The following is a 14199-nucleotide window of genomic DNA, read 5'->3' on the forward strand; positions in this document are numbered from 1 at the left end:
TATTGCTCTGCCTTTGGTCTTTCTATGCTCGGCTATTGCTGCGTTCCCTTGCTCTATGGCAACCTCTCTAGTGCTGACAGCTGGCTCTGCTTACACAGCTGACTTCCTGTAATGACGTCACACGCGCGTCCGATCTGACACACTCTCCTAGCATGAGAGCTCTGTGGCGTATCTCAGCCTACTCTTTGGGTGTAAAGCTCCAGGTAATCTGCTTATCTTAGTTTGCACATTGGGCACTCTTGATGTGCTAGCATGCATATGTTTTCGAAGGTCCTGCATAGGTATTCAATTAAACTACGTTGTGCAACTCAATTGTTTATTTGCCTATGTGTTTAACTCATTGTTCATATGCGAATGTGATCTTTGGCTTGTTTTTAAATGTCACTTATGTTGTTGCAATACTTTACATGTACACTTTTTTTGCTCTACTCTATTATGAGGATCTGATGATATTTTTGTCCACTTATTTTCCTCTTCTATGATATGAGGATCTGACAATATTTTTGTTTATTGATGTTGCTAGGACTACCACTTGGCGTTTTTTTTTTTTGCTCTAATTAGGGGTGGGGTTTGTGTTTATTGGATGTGTGTATAAATGTTTGTGTTTCACTGTCTGAGGAAGGGGATACGGTCCCCGAAACGTTACATTAAAGGCACGTTTTTTATTGCTATATATATAAATAAATAAACAGCAGGCAGGCCAGGACTCACGGTTAACATTTCATCCACCCTGGGTGCTTCCAAAGTATTGATAGTAGTGAAGAAAAGGGATGCACTCGCCAGGATTTTCAAAGTTACCATTTAATGTAACGTTTTGGGGTGTTACCTCCTTCGTCAGACAATACAAAATAACAATTATTTTGTATTGTCTGACGAAGGGGGTAACACCCTGAAATGTTACATTAAATGGTAACTTTGAAAATCCTGGCGAGTGCATCCCTTTTCTTCACTACTATATATGTGTGTGTATATATATATATATATAATTTGATAAAAAATAAAAAAGCATACCTGTGTATTGGCTGGTGGTGTTTTAAATTCAAATTGTGGTTCTTGCTTTGGTTTTGCGTTGTTCCTATATTCAGAAAAAAAGGGTTTAGTAAAAAATTGGTGCAATTAGTTATATCAATTTAACCCACCAATTAAACTCTTATATCCTTTTGACTTATCATATGGTAATTATTGGCGGGTGATAGATGCGAACAAAAATAGAAAGGAAAGGGGCATCTGAACAATATCCACTTGACTTATCCGCAGGTGATCATGACAAATATAACACTCGACTATTAATAAAGAACCACTAAACACAACAGAATAGTAACATTAATACATTCATAATTAAAATACAATGACAAAGCACTTAGATGAGTTTAAAATGAGTAGTAGATTATTATTTTTTTGGACAAATTTCTAATTTTTCTTCCCAATGCATCATGTGACAACCATCAGCCAATCACAAAATGCATATACATATAATATTCTGTGAATTCTTGCACATTCTCAGTAGGAGCTGTTGCCTCAGAAAGTGGGGATATAAAAACATTGAGCACATTTAAATAATGAAAGTGAATTGGAAAGTTGTTTAAAATTGTGTGCTGTATCTGAATCATGACAATTTAATTTAATTACGGTCCCTTTAAATTAATCAAAGGGATACTGTATAAAATATGTCAATTACAATTAATAATACGGGACAATTTCCAGTGTATAAATCTTCACAAATGTATATCATGATTATAGTATCTTTAAATAAATAAGGGAGTCAACAACAGTTCAATTGCACTACATTTGTCCCAATACTACGGAAATTCTACATAAGAAAGTATCCCTCAAAATTATGCTTATTAGTGACTGTTACTTAAAGAGACAGTAATTAAAGTGCATTTCTGTAACATGTCAGCCTAGTCTTAATGTTTTTTAAACAAACACCCTTTTTTCTGCTATTGTCTTTGATTCAATAGCCAAACCACACTCCCCATTTGTATTATTTGGAGGAGCCAAAAGTTGGTATAAAATGCATTTATGTGCAATTGTTGTCAGATAAAGCCAATCAGGGGCAAATATGTAGCAGAATTAGCCTTGAAAAGTCAGCAGAGTGCATTTCAAGTTCTGAGTATTTGAAATTGCTCATTTGTCAGAGCTAAATTACATAAAAAAGGGTCAAAATAAATAATAATTACATTAAACCGCAAAGAGGTTTCATTATGCATAAACATTTTATATAAAAATCTCAAGGCGTTTACTATTCCTTTAAATCTTATGAGGTGACATATTAAAACTATTTGGGTCTGTATGTTGAAATGCTATTTTCATCAATTTTTCTTAGTTCTCTTGCTATCTTTATTTATAAAGCAGGAATGTGAAGCTAAAGAGCCGACCCATTTTTGGTTTAGAACCTGGGTTATGCTTGCTTATTGGTTTGCTAAATGTAACCACCTATAAGCAAGCACTATCTAGGGTGCTGAACCTAAAATGGGATGGCTCCTATGTTTTAAATTCCTGCTTTTCAAATAAAGATAGCAAGAGAACGAAGAAAAAGTGATAATAGGAGTACATTAGAAAGTTGCTTAAAATTGCATTCTTTATTGGAATCATAAAAGAAAAAATTTGGGTTTAGTATCCCTTTAAGGGTCAATATAAGCCTACATTAAAATATATAGTCAGCCATTTTCAACATACAACCTCCATTCACATTTATTTCCACTCATCGTCCAGTTAATATTGCTTACTTGGTTTCTTGCGGTATTGTCTGTGGCGTATGAGTAGTCGTAATGGTTGCAATTTTCTCTGCATTGGTCAGCAGTGAAGCATTGGAGGATTCTGTAAATAAAATATAAAATATTTACATTTGAATAGGTGTATTCATTTGACAAGTATATGCTCTCAGACTTGCCCTCGGGCCCTCAGTCTTAGCAGATGCTTATAAATAGAGAATTGTGCAGACTGGAAGATTTTGTTTGTGATTATTAGTTTCAGGAATAAATCATCTAGCAACCTATATAATAGCTCAGTACACAATGCAAAATAGTTTCTTTAATTGCCATTACATCATATTCTACCTCAGGCTATTTAAGAATGACGTTCCTTAGGTAGTTATAACTGACAGTGCACAATATTACAAGTAAAAAAATTTGCCTACATTTTGATATACTTGTTCATTAAAAAAAAGTTGCTTATGGGAGCAATTTTTGTTGGTTTAAAGCTAATTCCACGTAAATTATCTGTAAAATCCTTGAGGATATTTGGGCTAAGTACTTTAATCTTTCTAATGCTTAGAGGTCTCGAATATTACCTAGGGTGTAAAATGCAATTTAATCTGCTAAAATGCTAAAAAAAAGTTTCGGGATATACTGTTTAAGCCTCTTTACAAAGTTATCGAGTAACATTTTATTACTATAAAGTTTTAGAAAAAGCTTAGCTTTAAAGGAACATAAAACCAATATATTTTATTAGCAAATTATAGTGAATATATATAATATAAATATATATATATATATATATATATATATATATATATATATGAGCAACTGGAGAGCACTCGCACAACTAGGTCAGCTTGCCAGGGTGCATGAAAAACATGAATAAAGATGAACAAATAGCTTGCACTCACTGGACTTTTTTAAAATACGTGCCTTTATTTGTGATGTTTCGGGGACCGTATCCCCTTCCTCAGACAAGGAAACACAGTGAAATACATTATTTATAGAAACAAACAACCAATGAAACAAAAACCCCACCCCCCACATAAAAAAAACCGCCAAGTGGTTGTCATAGAGACCACAATAAACAGTCTAGTACACACCCACCAAGTTCACCCAATGGGAGAGCATACAGACTAAGTGACAACAAACCAAAGAGGTTAAAACCTAAGAAACTTATTGTGGACAACAATGATATACAGATTACCTAAAGCATATATAAATATATACACACATAATGCAGTAGTTTACAGGCTGGTAAAATCACATCTAGTCCCCGAAACGTCACAAATAAAGGCACGTATTTTAAAAAAGTCCAGTGAGTGCAAGCTATTTGTTCATATATATATATATATATATATATATATATATATACACATATACACACACATATATACACACACACACATATATATATATATATATGTTACATGTAAAGTAAGAAATCCGAGTAATTCAAGGATTACCCGGGTAAAACTAACAATACCCAATCGGCTGTGGGTAAAGCCCGATGTACTGTAATTCCCCATCTACACTATTTCTTTTGCCTCTGACTGGGGGGTTTCAAGGAAGGTGCCCTGCCGATCCTCTGGCATCCACCCCAAGTGATTTTAAAGGGGGGCTTTGCAACCCTTTAACCCCCCCCCCCCCCAGGTGGAGGCAAAAAAAGAAAGTTAAGATGGGGGAATTCCAGTGCATGCTATATATGTTTGATGCGGTGACTCCGCACTCTGAGGGGATTTATGATCATACATTGGGCTTTACCCACAGCCTCTTGGGTAATCCTAGGATTACGCAATATCTGACTTTAACCGCAGTATGTATATGTATATATATATATATATATATATATATATATATATATATATACATACACACACACACACACACACTAGTGTTCAAGAGTTTGGGGTTGCTTAAAAATGCCCTTGTTTTTTAAAGAAAAGCACATTTTTTTTGTCCATTAAAATAACATCAAATTTACAACAAAAACAAAGTAGACATTGTTAATGCTGTAAACGACTATTGTATCTGGAAACAGCTTATTTTTAATAGAATATCTACATAGGAGTACAGAGGCCCATTATCAGCAACCATCTGTCCTTTGTTCCAATGGCACATTGTGTTTGCCAATCCAAGTTTATCATTTAAAAAGGCTAATTGATCATTAGAAAACCCTTTTAACAATTATGTTAGCACAGCTGAAAACTGTTGTGCTGATTAAAGAAGCAATAAAACTGACCTTCATTAGACTAGTTGAGTATCTGGAGCATCAGCAATTATGTGTTCGATAACAGGCTCAACATGACCAGAAACAAATAACTTTCTACTGAAACGTGTCAGTCTATTCTTGTTCTGAGATATGAAGGCTACTCCATGTGAGAAATTGCCAAGAAACTGAAGATCTCGTACAACGCTGTTTACTGCTCCCTTCACAGAACACAAACTGGCTTTAACTAGAATAGAAAAAGGAGAGGGAGGACCCGGTGCACAACTGAGCAAGCCTCACAGCTACTCAACTGGCAGCTTCATTAAATAGTACCCGCAAAACACCAGTCTTAACGTCAACATTGAAGAGGCAACTTCAGGATGCTGGTCTTCTAGGCAGAGTTGCACAGCAAGAGCCATATCTCAAACTGGCCAATAAAAAGAAAAGATTAAGATGGGCAAAAGAACACAGACACTGGCCAGAGGAAGATTGGAAAAAAGTGTTAAGGACAGATGAATCTAAGTTTGAGGTGTTCGGATCACAAATAAGAACATTTGTGAGACCCAGACCAAATGAAAAGATGATTGAAGAGTGCTTAACGCATGGTGGAGGCAAATTGATGGTCTGAGGGTTGTTTGGTGGTGGAAAGTAGGAGATTTATACAAGGTAAAGGGGACCTTGAAAAAGGAAAGCTATCACTCCATTTTGCAACGCCATACCATACCCTATGAGCGGCGCTTGATTGGAGCCGATTTCCTCCTACAACAGGACAATGACCCAAAGCACAGCTACAAACTATGCAATAATTATTTAGGGAAGCAGCAGTCAGCTGGTATTCTGTTTTTAATAGAGAGGCCGGCACAATCACTAGATCTCAACCCTATTGAGCTGTTGTGTGAGTAGCTTGACCATATTGTACGTAAGAAGCGTCCATCAAGCCAATAAAATTTGTGGGAGATGCTTCAGGAAGCATGGGGTGAAATATATATATTTTAATGAATTTTGGTTTAACCATGAAAATAGCTTTTTCCAATGCAGCAACCAGAAATCTATCTCCTACTGATGAGTTCCAAAAAGAACGAAACAGGCTGTCTAGTGAGTGATTTCTGGTTTGCTGTCATATTCCTGTTTAAAAGGATTGCTGTGTCAAAACAGTATTTTTGAAGCAAAAAAACTGAGATTTTGCATATCTAATTTGCATATCTTACCCACAATTCTCTTGTGCAATTGAAACATTGTATATTAAGAATTTCTGGGGGGAAGCAAGCGGGGATACTTGCCTAGATGTACTAATTTACTATGCAAATATTTACATTGATTTAATTTTGGGACATGGAGGATTTTAACCTCTTAAGGACATATGACGGAATTTTTCCGTCATAAAACAATTGAGCAAAATGAAAGCTGTGTCCTTAAAGGGTTAATTTCAGTTTTTTATCCCCCCCCCCATAATTTTAATGAATTTTGATATATATATATATATATATATATATATATAGTTCCTGCACATGTACAAGAACAATAAGTGCCCATAGAATTTACCACCTAAAAACTGGAGCATTTAGTGCCATGAACAATTTTTATACCCCTATTATTTGTATTTATGTCTTGACTAGAAGCATTTTTGCAATACATACAAATATGGACCCAAAAAGAAAATATATCATAGAATCTATTTGTAACATTTCACTGAATTTTTTTTGCAAACAAAACATTTCAAAAATTATTTTACTCAACCTTGAATTGCAATAGTGTGCATTTTTTTTTTTAAATTTGACTTTTTAGGTCCCTTTAAAATTTTAAAACTCAAATTTGACCAACCAAGGTCATTTCTGCAAAATAAATCTATGCTTTGTATAAGCAAACTGGGAAAAAGCTTCTAACACAATGTAATGTATGTGTTATGTAGATTAAACTTCCTTGCATAACTACACATCAGCAGTTTCATTATTCTGTAATTTGGTCAGCGTATCCGCACAAATCCAAAGTGCATTAGACATATTTTCTCATTTACATAATGGGCTGAAAAAGAGCCTTAAGATATTTTCTCATCAAGCAAGACAATAATAACTCTTGTATTAAGTGAGGCAGCCTATTTAAAGCTATAGTAACAAGTTATCTCATAAAAGCATAAAGAATATCAACTTTTATCTGTGTCTTTCACAGAAAAGGAAATAAATGAAAGAGATGCAAAACCAAGCAATCGGTAAAATGTTGTCAAACAAGCTTTATTTGTTGTATGAACAGCTAAATTACCTGTAGGGTCTGCCGTACAGAGAATCAAGCACTGCAATTTGTTTAATTTCATAAAAAGTGTGGATTATTTATGTTATGCAGAGCCATTTACCTCTGGTTATATACAGACATATTTTATTCTTAACACCCAATATATATTTATGCTAAAAAAAAAAAAAATTATTTACATTTTTCTTAAAAAAAAAAAAAAACTTTATTAAAGGGACATGAAACCCAAAATGTTTATTTTATGATTCAGATAGAGGGTAGAATTTTAAACAGCTTTCCAATGTACTTCTATCATCTAATTTGCATCATTCTCTTGGTATCCTTTGTTGAAAAAACAGCAATGCACATGGGTGGGCCAATAACATGAAGTATATATGTGCAGCCACCAATCTGCAACTCCTGAACCTACCTAGGTATCCTTTTCAACATAGGCTAGCAAGAGAACAAAACAAATTAGATAATAGAAATAAATTGGAAAGTTGTTTCAAATGACATGTTCTATTCGAATCACAAAAGAAAAAAAAATGTGGATTTCATGTCCCTTTAACTTTTAGCATCAGCTACAATTTATCTATTTGCCTTTTCATATCCGTAAAGTGAGCTCTGCGCATGTGCTACGTACATAAATATGGTAAATATGCCAATGAGAATGTGTATTGACACTTTTGACTTAAAAGAGACAAGAAACAGTTTAGCAACCGTCTCAGGTTTGTAGGGAACAACACAACACAACACAACACAGTCAGGACAACATGATCCTGTATTGGAACAGTAAAAAACTTTAATGCAAATCCTACTTGGCCAAAGGATTCCTCCAGTTATCTATAATTGAGTTGCCTCATTATTTCCTTAGTGTCTGGTCTCTACTGTTCCTTCCATGTTTTTGAAAATCTGAAGACTCAATTGAAGGTGCACAGCTGGCGCCATAGCAGCTAAACTCAAAGCACTGATGGTATGGAAACCATACATTTGTGGATGTTGTTATGTGTTCTTCTAACAAGAACAGGGTTTTAGCTCTTTCCTCAGTAATACCCTTTAAAGGGACACTGAACCCAAATTTTTTTCTTTTGTAATTCAGAAAGAGCATGCAATTTTAAGCAACTTTCTAATTTACTCCTATTATCATTTTTTCTTCGTTCTCTTGCTATCATTATTTGAAAAAGAAGGCATCTAAGCTTTTTTTTTGGTTTCAGTACTCTGGACAGCACTTTTTTATTGGTGGATGAATTTATCCACCAATCAGCAAGGACAACCCAAGTTGTTCACCAAAAATGGGCCGGCATCTAAACTTACATTCTTGCATCACAAATAAAGATACCAAGAGAATTAAGAAAATTTGATAATAGGAGTAAATTAGAAAGTTGCTTAAAATTTCATGCTCAATCTGAATCACGAAAGGAAAATTTTGGGTACAGTGTCCCTTTAACTTAAAAACATAAAAAATAAACTGTAACTTGCAAAGTCTTCCAATAAGAAATTAGTGAAGTTCCATGTGTTTTTTTTAACATTGATAATATTAAAAAAAATGTTTTAAAAAACGCTGCAAACAATAGGTTAAATATATCAAAATCCAAACAATAGTAGAGTCCAGCAGCACTGTAATATTCTAAAAAGACCTTTATTGCATCATATCTGGGTCAAATGGTGACACAACGTTTCGGGCAAACACCCTTCATCAACAGGAGCAGCACAACCATGAGGTTTAATTTGAGGGCTGATTTGATGGCTCTTCTTACAAATTTACCCAATCACCTGATGGTTCCCAAGAATTTTCGTTAAAAATAGCCGTCAACCCTAATGAAAACACATAGCTAAGCTAGATGCATTATATATTATATATTCAGATTTTAAGTTGAAGAAAGCAAACCCTACTTTCATTTGGCATTAAAATTTCCAAAAGATTCTGCCCCCCAAAAATATCACTAGCAAGTTTATGTTTGAGTTGAGACATTTCCCCATTATGTTTACAAAAAGGGAATATAGGTATGTGTATATACATTTATTACAAACACAGAAGAACAATTACACAGAATATACATTACCATCGCCAGGAATGATGCGTAGAGTAACGGTGTTTCCTGCTTCCTTGATTAAATTGACGATGTCTGAATGTGACTTGTTGGTGATGGAGCATCCGTTAACGGCCAAGATCCGATCTCCCACTTTCAGTTTGCCGCATCGATCTGCAGGGCTCCCTTCTATTATCCGACCTATTTTGTGAGGCATAGCCACACATGCATTGCCCACTTTCATATTTGAAGTGTTTGTTAAAGTGGTAAGATATAGGAAGTGGACAGAAGAAAGAAGGATTGAAAAGGGAAAGAGAAGGTTAGGGGGTTAATAAATGTATTAAGGCCAAGTGATTAGGAGAGTAAGGATACTTGGCACCAAAGCAATGGCAAATACCAATCTGGTTATGAGTAAGGAACATATAGTCAAGCCATTTGTTTTTTTAACATAATAAAGACACTGCCAAGAATGTTGGCACGGAGCGCAGTGTTGGGCTATAAATCAAATATGTAATGAAGAAATAAATAGGGAAATTGACTGCTGAGTGAAGCAACCATTTCCTGCAATAAAAACTGTCACTATTACTCAAGCTGCTTTCATAATAGTAAAGTGTAAGTTTTAAATCTCCCCCGCTTCGTTATATGATATGACAGAGTGGAAATAAAGACAACAACGCTGTCACTCACAGTTCAAGCCACTCCCACTTACAATTCAACCAAATGTTTTTGTTTGTTTCAGCTGAAATGTTAATGCATCAGCTGCGGCTAACACAGGGCATACATCATTAATAAGTTTCAGCAGTTACACCAGGGGCCATATTTTTTTATGCAGCCGACAAACTAAGTGGTCAAGTGTGTGGAATTAAAAGCTGGAGAGGCTTGATAAGGCCTGTGAATAGGGTTGCCACCTCGGCCATCTTTTCCTGGACAGTTATGAGTTAAACATGCTGCAGGGTGTGCTGAGGGGAACATGAATTGCACCCCTGGACAGCATACAAATAGTGATCCTAAACAGCACTATTCATGTTCCTCCCTGCACACCCTGCAGCATGTGTAACTCATAAGTGTCCTGAAAAACATGGCTGAGGTTGCAACTCTAATTGTGAAGCTGAAGAGTGATCTTAGTGAATAAGTAGTTGTGATGGTTTGTTTTCTATACAATTGGTGCATGTGGGCTTGGGCATAAACTGTAAACTTGGGAATGATAAAATAATAGTTGACTAGTTTTATTGTAGCCTTGATTCATTAATGCTTGCTTGGTTTGTGAGCTGATATCGGGGGATCCCCAAATATTTTAGGAAAAGATAAAACACTTTAATTAATTAAAGCTCTCAATCAAATGAAAAATGTAATTCACTTTAGACTTCAGTTTTCCTCCCTAATACTACATTAGGAATACAGTTGGTAAAATATACAACTTTCTTTCCTATTAAATGCAACATAAAATGGGTCTTGCCGTGTCAATAAGTGTGATGACCAGAGGCTTTTTCTTGGGCATAGCAGAAGGTTTCTCTGCCTATTCATTAAAGGGATACTAAACCCAAGTTTTTTGTTTTATGATTCAGATAGAGCATGTAATTTTAAGCAACTTTCTAATTTACTACTATTATAAATTTTTCTTCATTCTCTTAGTATCTTTATTTGAAAAGCAGGAATTAAAGCTTAGGAGACGGCCCATTTTCGGTTCAGCACCTGGGTAGCACTTGTTGATTGGTGGCTAAATGTACCCACCAATCAGCAAGCGCTATCCAGGGTGCTGAACCAAAAATGGGCCGCCTCATAAGCTTTCATTTCTGATTTTTCAAATAAAGATACCAAGAGAACGAAGAATAATTGATAATAGGAGTAAATTAGAAGGTTGCTTAAAACTGCATGCTCTATCTGAATCATAAAAAAACATTGGGTTTAGTATCCCTTTAAGTCTTTTACAAATGTAACTCACTAACAGAATCTCTTTTTTGCGGTGTTCTGTAGCACAGTTGCTGAACATATTGACTTTAGTACCCAGGCTTTTTTTTTTAGGAGATATCTCTCCACCACACCATCTTTCTAATTTACTTCTGTTATCAAATTTTCTTCATTCTCTTGGTATCTTTATTTGAAATGCAAGAATGTAAGTTTAGATGCCAGCCCATTTTTGGTGAACAACCTGGGTTGTTCTTCCTGATTGGTGGATAAATTCATCCACCAATGAACAAGTGCTTTCCAGAGTTCTGAACCAAACAAATAGCGTAGATGCCTTCAAAGAAAAATTGCTAATAGGAGTAAATTAGAAAGTTGCTTAAAATTGCATGCTATATCTGAATCACTAAAGATAAAATTTGGGTTCAGTGTCCCTTTAACTTGATAAACTGGGAGTACAGAATGAATATTTTAGGATGTGCAACTCTGTTCCTACCAGGATTTGTCATAGAAATTACCCTGGGAAATCAGACCGCTCCGGCCAAATGCACTTTACCGAATGTAGGCCATTAAGATAGAACGAGAATTTGTGCTATTGCATGATTTTCAAACATTTCTTATTAGTAAAAACAGCTATCATTTTTTAATGGTGTACTTGTTTTTTGCCAGTGCTTTGTTGCTTCCTGAGCGCAAAAACAAAAAGATTAACACAGCATGTAAAGAGGAATAACGGTGACCCTTACACCTCAGACACATAGCTAAGCAAACAAACGCTTTCCCTGCATCGTTGCAGAGGGAAGTTTAAAGAAGCCAAGAGACAATGAACACCAGTAGGGTATAAAACGTGCAGATAGACGAGACAAAGCACCAAAAGTAATTCATGCAGAACTCTGTATGACAACAAGACTTATTTATCATAAAATATAAGAATACAAAAAGCTGCACAGCATGACTTTTACAGTTTTATTGATACATCCCAGTGGTGCAAACTCCAAATAAAACATTAAAAAAATGTTTTATTAAAATAATTTCTACAAGCTATGAATTATTATTAAGTTATTAAAGGGACAGTCTAGTCCAAAATAAACTTTCATGATTAAGATAGAGAATGTCATTTTAAACAACTTTTCAATTTACTTTCAATACCAATTTTGCTTTGTTCTCCCGGTATTCTTAGTTGAAATCCAAAGCTAAGTAGGCTCATATGCTAATTTCTTAGACCTTGAAGGCCGCCTCTTATCTGAATGCATTTTGACAGGTTTTCACCACTAGAGGGTATTAGTTCATGTGTGTAATATAGATAACATTGTGCTCAGGCACATGGAGTTACCTAGGAGTCAGCACTGATTGGCTAAAATGCAAGTTTGTCAAAAGAACTGAAATAAGGGGGCAGTCTGCAGAGGCTTAGATACAAGGTAATCACATAGGTAAAAAGTGTATTAATATAACTGTCTAGGTTATTCAAAACTAGGGAATGGGTAATAAAGGGATTATCTATCTTTTAAAACAACAATTCTGGCGTAGAATGTCCCTTTAATATAGTAAAGGGACAGTGAATGCATTTAAAAGATTTTTAAAACTGACAATCCTTTGTTGAAAAAAAACCCCAAAACTTTATTTTTCTTGTTTTCTTGTTAGAATTGTGGAGTCCTGGTACCTTCTACCAATAACATCTGTAGCACATGTCCCTATCAGCCAATAAGAATCAAGTAATACTCCAGTATGCAGCTTTTAATTAATGAAAACTTAATATATGTGTATAATTACTGTTATTTCATAAGCATGGTAGAAAATCTACAATGTTTATTTAATACCAATGAATTCATATAACCTGCCCAAAGTTCATTCTTTACTTGAACCACTTTGAAATAATAAGTTGTACGGCTATTTTTATTATTGATCGGTAATATCAATAATAAAAATATTATCATAAAAATAGTTTTTTAACAAATCTCATTATTGATTTGGTGGTCTGCAATTAGTTAGTCAGTGAATAGCACACTTTGTGTTTGTGGAATTTCAACATAATCTTATGGGATTTCATCACAATCTAGGAAGATTTTATAGTATACTTCCTTAAACTGAGGAGGGAAATACAGTGACTGTGCCTGCTCATGGCTGATGCATGTTCCCTTGCAAGTCCTATGACAAGCATCCTGATTGGATGTATTAAGCTCCTCTACAATGGTGTGGATACAGAGGCAATTTTGAGGTAAAATATCTTCCTTTTTTACATAGAGATGTTCATGTGATATTTTCTAGTCAGTTTTTTTTTTACAGATATGTTGCGTCATTTTTAAAGAATTTATTATATGGGCAACAGGTCCTTTTAAGGGACTGGATATCAAGCAGTGAACATAGCTAAGAAAGATAATCTAAGTTCATCACATATCAAATATAAAGAATGAACTGAGTTAACTTTATTTTAAGAGATGGCAAATTAGAATGAAACCTACATTTTGTCTCATGTGGTTACATAAAACTATTTTTTTATATATATTTTAAAAACATGCTAACATTTCATTTAAACGGTCATGAAATCAATTTTTTTTTCCGACATGTTTCAAAAAGAGCTACCATTTTAAACAACTTTCCAGATTACTTCTATTAAATGTTGTTTTATTCTCTTGGTATCCTTTGTTAAATGAGCACCAATGCACTAGTGGGAGCTAGCTAAACATATCAAGTGATCCAATGAGAAGAGGCATATATCAGCAGCCACCAGTTTGCATCTAGCTCCCAGCAGTGCATTACTGCTCCTGAGCCTACCTAAGTATAATTTTTTTACCAATGGATCCCATGAGAACAAAGCAAAATAGATAATATAAAGAAATTGTAAAGTTGTTTAAAATTGCACATTCTATCTGAATCACAAAAGTTTAATTTTTACTTTAAGGTCCCTTTAAGATTAGTCTTAGATTTAAAGGTAGTTTAAAGGGACACTGAACCCAAATTTTTTCTTTCATGATTCATATAGAGCATGTAATTGTAAGCAACTTTCTAATTTACTTTTATTATCAATTTGGGATCAGACCATGGACAGCACTTGTTTAAAGGTGATGTCCAATCAGCAAGGACAACCCAGGTTGTTCACCTAAAATGGGCCGGCATCTAAACTTACATTCTTGCTTTTCAA

General features: G+C 34.7%; 1 protein-coding gene across 9 annotated transcripts in view; it reads right to left on the reverse strand.

Moving 5' to 3' along the window:
• Nucleotides 1-14199, reverse strand: part of MAGI1 (membrane associated guanylate kinase, WW and PDZ domain containing 1) — a 1010133-nt gene that overhangs the window by 16999 nt on the left and 978935 nt on the right. For 7 of the 9 annotated variants that reach the window (XM_053721007.1, XM_053721010.1, XM_053721006.1 and 4 more), the window contains 3 exons: nucleotides 9195-9398; nucleotides 2730-2820; nucleotides 1012-1075 (listed from right to left, as the gene is read on the reverse strand). In XM_053721007.1, the coding sequence (XP_053576982.1) occupies nucleotides 1012-1075; nucleotides 2730-2820; nucleotides 9195-9398 (359 nt within the window). The remainder of the gene's footprint in view (nucleotides 1-1011; nucleotides 1076-2729; nucleotides 2821-9194; nucleotides 9399-14199) is intronic. The other 2 variants (XM_053721009.1, XM_053721008.1) reach the window with 1 other exon arrangement.

This window comes from Bombina bombina, chromosome 7, assembly GCF_027579735.1.
Source record: "Bombina bombina isolate aBomBom1 chromosome 7, aBomBom1.pri, whole genome shotgun sequence".
NCBI classification, from domain to species: Eukaryota; Metazoa; Chordata; class Amphibia; order Anura; family Bombinatoridae; genus Bombina; species Bombina bombina.